At 43.7% G+C, this 7,389-nt stretch overlaps 1 protein-coding gene across 1 annotated transcript in view; it reads left to right on the top strand.

Annotated features, from left to right (window-relative positions):
• XPNPEP3 (X-prolyl aminopeptidase (aminopeptidase P) 3, putative) overlaps nucleotides 1-5,569 on the top strand; it is a 13,460-nt gene extending 7,891 nt beyond the window's left edge. Inside the window, exons 6-9 of the mRNA XM_009868572.1 lie at nucleotides 1,946-2,031; nucleotides 2,673-2,856; nucleotides 4,217-4,337; nucleotides 5,148-5,569. Of these exons, the coding sequence (XP_009866874.1) occupies nucleotides 1,946-2,031; nucleotides 2,673-2,856; nucleotides 4,217-4,337; nucleotides 5,148-5,314 (558 nt within the window). The 3' untranslated portion in view covers nucleotides 5,315-5,569. The remainder of the gene's footprint in view (nucleotides 1-1,945; nucleotides 2,032-2,672; nucleotides 2,857-4,216; nucleotides 4,338-5,147) is intronic.
• The last annotated feature ends 1,820 nt before the right edge of the window (nucleotides 5,570-7,389 follow it).

The raw sequence follows: 7,389 nt of genomic DNA, 5'->3' as shown, positions 1-7,389 counted from the left end.
AAAGCATTTTGGACTCCGTGTAGGCCAGCAAAGCTGGGAAGGGGAACAAGGAGAGAAAAGATCAGCATTAGATGCTGAGAGGTGTATTAGATGGCTGTAGGTAAATTAACATGACTTGTCTTCTTTTGATAATTCACATTATTGAATTGAACCCTCTTCAGCGCTCCTCACAATACACCTTTAGATTCAGATAAGTATTTTCAGGAGCAGTATTCCCCTACTGCTCTACTCACGATTCACTTTTCAGAGGAGCATAGTTTTCCTCTGTCTTAATGCAGGATGAAACTTTCCCACTAGCATTGTCTTTTCTTGAAGCTGGCATGCTAGCAGACCTTGAAATGATCTGCAGAGACAGACATACAAAAGATATGACAGGCTGCTTTTGGCAGAAAGAAGCCTCCTTTGTTGTACTGTCATCCAAGGTCAGGCGTGCTCATGTAACTCCAGTTGCTTCTGTTAAAGTTGTTCAGTTAAATGAATGTCAGTTGTGGGTTTTTTTCCAAAACTGTTAAGTAGGAGGTTAAACCCATAAACTTGACTCTTTATTTTCCTTTGTGTGCTACTTCCTACAGATCTTGTTGCCAAATAAGCTAACAAAGTATCTAATTTGGAAAGTATCTGAAGGCTGCTTATGGCCTCATGTGGACTTTACTCAGTCCACCACTTAGTGGACTCTGCTTTGAAGAACAAAAAGCAGACAAGATGTACAACATAAGACACTTACTGGACAATAAAACCACAGGCTGAATTCCCTTAGCCCATAAATCGTTACTTAACTTGTTTAATTGCTTGGAAGAGAGCAGGTGCTATAATTTCATATTTTACTTAAAGAATTGAACCAGCTATTCTGAAAAATTTAAAAATACAATTTAAATGGATAGTTAATGACCTGTCTGTTCAGTGGGATAGTGAGATCTGCTCACTGCTAGTTTATCTGCTGTGTGTTTGTGGCATTTAACTGTAAACTGGAAGTAGTGCTAGCAATGAAATTCTGCTTCTTATTTCTTCCCTTAATGTGCTAGAATGATGTGTCATTCCACGTCATGGCTACCGGCACAGTCGTGGATCTGTGGAGTGAATCTCTGTAAAAGGCCTTGAATCACATGTAGTTTAAATCAACAGAGAATTTAATCCAAACTTTTAACAGATCTCACTGCTCTATTTTTTGTTATCTCCTTTAAAGAGGGAAAGCAAGGCAGTGATTTTGTTTCAGGCCCATTGTCTTTTTTGCATGGCTTTTTAGAAGATGTGCAGTCAGGGACTTAACTGACATGAAACAGTTTTTTGAAGTGAATTGGAGGTTCACATCTCCAAAAGATTTTTCTTAATCACCAGATAGATTCAGAAGTATATCTTTGAGTAGTCAAGAAAGTCCCAAAAGAGAACAGAGAAGACAGTACAAGCTATTCAGTAGTGCATTGGCAGTAGTGATACACTGTCAGAAAAGTGGTTTTGCTGGGTCCTTCTATCTTGTGACAAGGCTAAATCTTTAGCTGTTACTGATCTTGTCAGTAGCTCAGAAATCTATGGTTTTGTTGCAAAACCTGTCTCAGCCATTAGCACAGATTTTCTAGTGAAAGAGGTCACTGCTGTAATTTATTAGGCTAAGTGATCCAAGTGTCAATGAGGCTGATGTCTCAGATCGCAGAATGGTTCAAGGAAAATATCTTTTTTCTGCTCCAAAGTGTTTGAAACTCAGTGTGTTAAGAATTTAGGCTGTAGATCAGCATAACAGTCAGAGACTACTATGCAGAGAAACAATCCAACGGGAAGACTCTATTTATAAACAGTAGCACCTGGGCTGTTGTTCTGAAAAGGGAATTCACATCTCTGCAGCTGCTTTGCAAAAATAAATACATAATCTCCTTTCCTGCTCTCAGACAGAAACATCAATACAATTAATAGCCAGACAACTCAGGGGGTAGGTTTTCCTTTTATTCTTCAGGATGGCGAACTGGTCTTGCTAGATGGTGGCTGTGAGTCTTCCTGCTATGTAAGTGACATCACACGTACCTGGCCCGTCAACGGAAGGTATGCTGCAATAAAGCTGTTTTGAAGAACTTTGAGAAGCTCTTAAGTAATTGATGGATGGAGTGTATGTGTGTTCAGTCTCTATGTGAGTAGCTTTAACGTGCCCCATTCTGTGGTTCTTCAGAGTAATCAAATTATATAAACTAATCTTCCAGTGTGAGAAGCTGTATTCCCCACTGCCTCATTAATTACTGCATGAATATGTGTGATTATTGCTATTTTCATCTATTACAGCATGTTTAAAGTGCAGGGAGGGCTTTTGTGGATTCAGCCGTGGCTGACACTGGTTGTGTGTAAGAAAACAGGAGTTTAGCTGACCTGTGCATGACTCTATCAGTTGTGAATTTGCTGGTGTGATGTCCCTGTGGTTGCGTGTTTGATTCCTGTGTTTTGGTTCAAGTGCATTCTTTTCACTGCAGTAGCTTTGGCTTGCTTTGCTTTGGGGTTCGGTTGTCAGCCGAGAAAGTCTGCCTTTACCCAGTGTATTGAAGGGAATGCTCCACTGATGCCTCGTCTGACATTTCATATGAGGAGCCAGTTGTTTTAATTTCTGACATTCCCTGCCCTAGCATCAAACTGAATATACCCCATAATAACTTCTGGGTGGAGGTTTAATTGTTCATTTTCTCAATGATTTTCAGGTTCACCAAACCTCAAGCAGAACTATACCAGGCTGTTCTGGATATCCAGAAGTCCTGCCTGAGCCTCTGCTCCCCAGGCATGAGTCTAGAAAATATCTACAGCCTTATGCTGAGCCTTATTGGACAGAAACTGAAAGACTTGGGCGTCCTAAAGAGCGGCATCACTGAGAGCAACTTCTTCAAGGTACTTGAAGATTTTTTTACTCTTAATTTCCTTCTGATAGGCCTGATTGTTTTCTCCTTAGTTTATGTTATTGGCTTGGGAAAGTGCTTTTGAGATGTGTCTCCTAATTGTCACCACACACTGTGCTTTATTTCATGTCGTAGGCTGGTCTCAGCACAGGGTTGGATTTCTCTCAGGCAAGGCTAAATGTGGAAATATGTTTCAACCATTCTGCTCACAATTCAGTCTGAAGTAACCTCCCCCCTAGCCTTATATGCACATAGTGTGAATATTTGTTCCTGAGCACTTGCTATGTCACTCTGCAGATCCAATCCCATCTACACTGCTTGTTGGTGTAGATGCAGCTTTAGTGTACAGACAGTGTGAAGGGACCTATAGAGACAAAATTCTGGGTTCAGTGCTGGCTGCAGGCAGTTAGTCATAGGTTTGTGAACTGTTTAACACAACAGCAATCTGCAGTGCCACCAAATAGAGCCAAACCTGCAGAATAAAATAGGATTGGTTTGCAGTTAGAGAAGTTTATCTGGTCCCACTCTCTGCAAACCTGCATGATTGCTGATGCCAGTAGAAGAAAGACGGCAGAGCCAGGTGACTTCAGTACCTCTTTGCCAGCAGGACAGGTTCCTGCCAGGTTTAATTGTCCTACAGTGTCAATGCACTCACAGCCCAAGTTCTCTCTCCTGTGAAGAGAGTCTATCATGCCGCTTTCTCTCGGCAGGCGGCAGCACAGCCAGATGAGACGAGCCTCTGCAGCTCAGTCCCCAGCCCATGTGAGGGAAGTGGGGCACAGTTTTTTTCTGCTGTCAAGGAGCTCCTCTCTGGAGGGAGGGGGATTAGGATGTTGCAGGGGGGAGGCGGTGTCTGTGCCCTGTAGAGGCGGATTAAAATCCTGTTGTAGCTACCGAGTGAAATCGGCACGGCGTTCTCTCTTCTTGTCGGAGAGCTCTTTGCCACATCATATTGCAGCTGCATCAGCTGCTCATGGCTGTCAGGGTCTGCCGGTGGGAGCAACGAAGTGCTTGGGTATTTAGGGGATGGAAAGGGTTGGGGCAGCAAAGCTCAGCGAGCTGAAAACTGACTCGGTCTTGCCTGATGTACTGAGGTGAGGAGGGGCTTGGGCTGCTCTTTTCAGTGAGGGGAAAGGCAATTTGCAATATGCTCATAATAGGCACCTGCTACTGGTGGATTCTGAGGGCTATTTAGTTGTTGTAAATGGAAGACAGCCCCTGGTGACCTAGTCGTAGCAGTACAATTGCTAGTTTAGCACATAACTATTCTGTCTCTTCTCCTCATCTTTTGTATTGGAACAAGAGGTTGGAGTGTGTTTAACTGCCTCTAGGACACTTGTTCTGTCTTCTAGGCTGTTCGAAAGTACTGCCCACATCATGTGGGGCATTACCTGGGCATGGATGTTCATGATACTCCGGATATATCCCGGTCACTCCCGCTCCAGCCAGGCATGGTGATAACCATTGAACCAGGTAAAAAGATAGGCAGTCAGTAGTGGACAAAAATGTGCAACACTGAGGATCACAGTATTGTTTTCAGTACTTAGTTGGTCTCTTAGCCCACAGTATTCAGTTTGTTTCTGGTGAAATTGAAAATGATTAAGTTATTCCCCTCTCAAAGTCATTAAAGTATTAGAAGACCCTATTTCGCGCCCAAACAGACCCAAGGTAACAAATTGTGGGAATAAACTCTAACAAAGTGTCTGTGCAGCAGGAAACAGAGTGTTGTAGACCTCAGACTGTTGGTGTTTGGCCCACAGCAGTACAGGTCAGTCGCTGCAGAAAAGCAGGGTCAGTTCCCTTGTGCTCTGTTCTGACTTACTGTGACTAAACTGCTACCAGTCTCTGGTAGTCTTCAAGCATTGCAGTCTGCAATTACAGGCATTCACAACCCAGCTTTGCAAATTAGGCATTTTGCGATTAATCTTTCTTTCTACTTGTCATTAGATTTAGAGCTGTCAGCTGGAAACTGATATTTAATGCTTGGCTCCTCTCTCTCTATTCAGAACATTGTTAAAATCATCATTACAAACATAGCATTGAGAGCAAGAAGTGCAGAAAGGCCAGCTATAATTGTCTGTAGGCACTGAGGGACCCTTTTTTTCTTTGCCTACCAACTGCCATGAGTGAGGGGAAAGAGAGTGACTTTCCGTATTAAAAATTTTTGAGGATCAAATTCATGTTATGTTGCTGAAAATCCAATCCTGCTCTCATGGTGGTGCAGTAAGGGGAAGGTGTTTTTCTCGAAAATATTGTGTGTTTTAATTCCCTTTCTTCTTTCAGGTATTTATATCCCTGAGGATGACATGAGTGCCCCGGAGAGGTTTCGTGGCATTGGTGTGCGCATTGAGGATGATGTTGTGATAACAGAGGATGCGCCTCTCATCTTGTCTGCTGACTGTCCCAAGGAGATCTACGACATCGAGCAGATCTGTGGCCGCAGCTCATGATGCCCCTTCTCTGCCTCTTTCATCCTCCTTGGGAGACGCAGCCCTCCAGGGATGTGGATCCCTGCAGCTGGCTGTACTTGACAAGTGATGGACAACAGTTGCTGGACAGTTGGTGGTGGCTGTTTCCAAGACTGTGGTTGGGGAGTGGATTGCAAGAGGCTTGGGTTTTGAGGAATGAAAAAAAACCAAACAAACTTTTTCCGTGTGCATTTTCCTTCTGATTTGATTAGTGCTGATGTTGAGCTGTTGTAGGACTGTATGCTGTATGGCTCCACCTGTTCTGGTGCCCTTGGAGGGATGAATTTTCTCAGCGGCTTCTGCCTGGTCCCTCTCCAGGCACACAGGTGCAACTGCTGAAGTCAGGGCCCCATTTTTTCCCCTTTAGCAGTAGTTTCACAACAGTTAGATTTAAAAACAAAGCTTTGAGAAATGCTGTTTTGCAGGAATAGTGTGTGTCAGACAGCTCTAATTTTTATAGAGTACTGGAAGGAGGGGCTTTGGTAGTCAGGAAGATGGGTTTGGTTGGGAGGTAGTCTTATCTGCACCCTGTGGAGAACGATTCCAGGATGAGAATGTTTGGGCCTTGTTCAGGCATATGCAAAATAGACCAGCAACATGGAAAAACATCTCACCTGGACTTTCCACTTATTGGAGCCTTTGATAATTTCAGAAAGGACAGATAGGGCTGAGGAGGTTGAACATACCCGTACTTGGTGTCTTCTACATTCCCTTCTTTTTGTCCCAAATGCCCATTCCAGTCTTCTGTTCTGAGCCTGTCAGCCTTGTTTTGTCTTCCGCTAGGCTTTTCAAAAGTACTGCCCACATCATGTGGGCCATTACCTGGGCATGGATGTTCATGATACTCCGGATACATCTCAATCACTCCCGCTCCACCCTGGGAAGCAGGGCCATGTTGGCTGTGCTGGACTCCACTGCTGAGCTGCTGGTTATCACCTAGATGTGAGGTGTCCGATTCTGGGACAGTAATGGCACCTTTCTGTGGGTTACAAACAGGAGACCAGACTAGGCAGCTAGGGTTGTTATGTACTCGTTCAATCACTCTCTTATCACACAGGGAGAACAGACTTTCCCAGGTCTGTTTTGATCATACTCTCCCGTTCACTCCCAGGCACCTCTTGTGTACAAGAAACGTCTTATCTGTTCATTCTCACGGACAAACTCCCAATATGAGCGATATTCAGCTGGTCAGGGTCTCTTTTCATAATTAGCAAGCAAGAGTTACGTACTTGTTTAGAAAAGAGCTCAAGGACGAAAGTCTTAATTCTGCAATGCAGTGCTGCCAGCACAGCTAACTGTAAAATGTAGGGTATCCACACCTTTCTGGTCTGTGCTGTAACTGGCAGCACCTCCCAGCAGTGTATTTTTGCGAGTCTGCCCCATTGCAAGTCTCAAGTCTTTATATGGCTTTAATACAGAATGTAAAGTAATTCTCCTTTTCAAAACACTGAAGGAGTGATCACAGCTGCCTTCTGAGTTTTGCCAAGTGCAGTCAGTAACTAATGCTCTGTGGTAATATTTTTGAGGCAGCTTCAAGTGTGATTAGAGGCTCAGATGGATGAGAAGTAAAGAGAAGAGTTGTCTTCTCTCAACATCAGCCTGCCACCCAGGCCATTGTATGTAGCAGTAAATACACTTGCTAGAGGCAAACATGGTGTCTGTGTATTTACTGAAAATATTTTGACAATCAGCTATTTAATGTGTCTGAAAAATGCCTCTTATCGGTGCATCTCCTTTGATTTCTGCTTGCTGTTGCATCACGTCATCTTCCTTTCTGATGGTATCTTTCATTATTTTTTGTCTGTTACTCTGAGTTTTCTTTCTTTGTCTCTTCACTTCCTATATTGCCTGGTTTTGATCCACTATAATGTCACTGCTTCCTAATCCATTCTGCTTTCTAATCAATCTCACTGCCTCTTCCCTGGTTTGCCCTAATTCCCCACAGTGGATGTAAGCAGAATCATGTAGGGGATAGTCAGGGTTCCTGAGTTCAACCTCTGGCTCTGGTCCTGTGTAACCTTTAGTGAAGTCCTCTCCTCTCCTCTCCTCTCCTCTCC

Source organism: Apaloderma vittatum, unplaced genomic scaffold (assembly GCF_000703405.1).
Source record: "Apaloderma vittatum isolate BGI_N311 unplaced genomic scaffold, ASM70340v1 scaffold39674, whole genome shotgun sequence".
NCBI classification, from domain to species: Eukaryota; Metazoa; Chordata; class Aves; order Trogoniformes; family Trogonidae; genus Apaloderma; species Apaloderma vittatum.
Note: the sequence above shows the minus strand (reverse complement) of the source record. Positions and strands in the feature narration are given on the sequence as shown.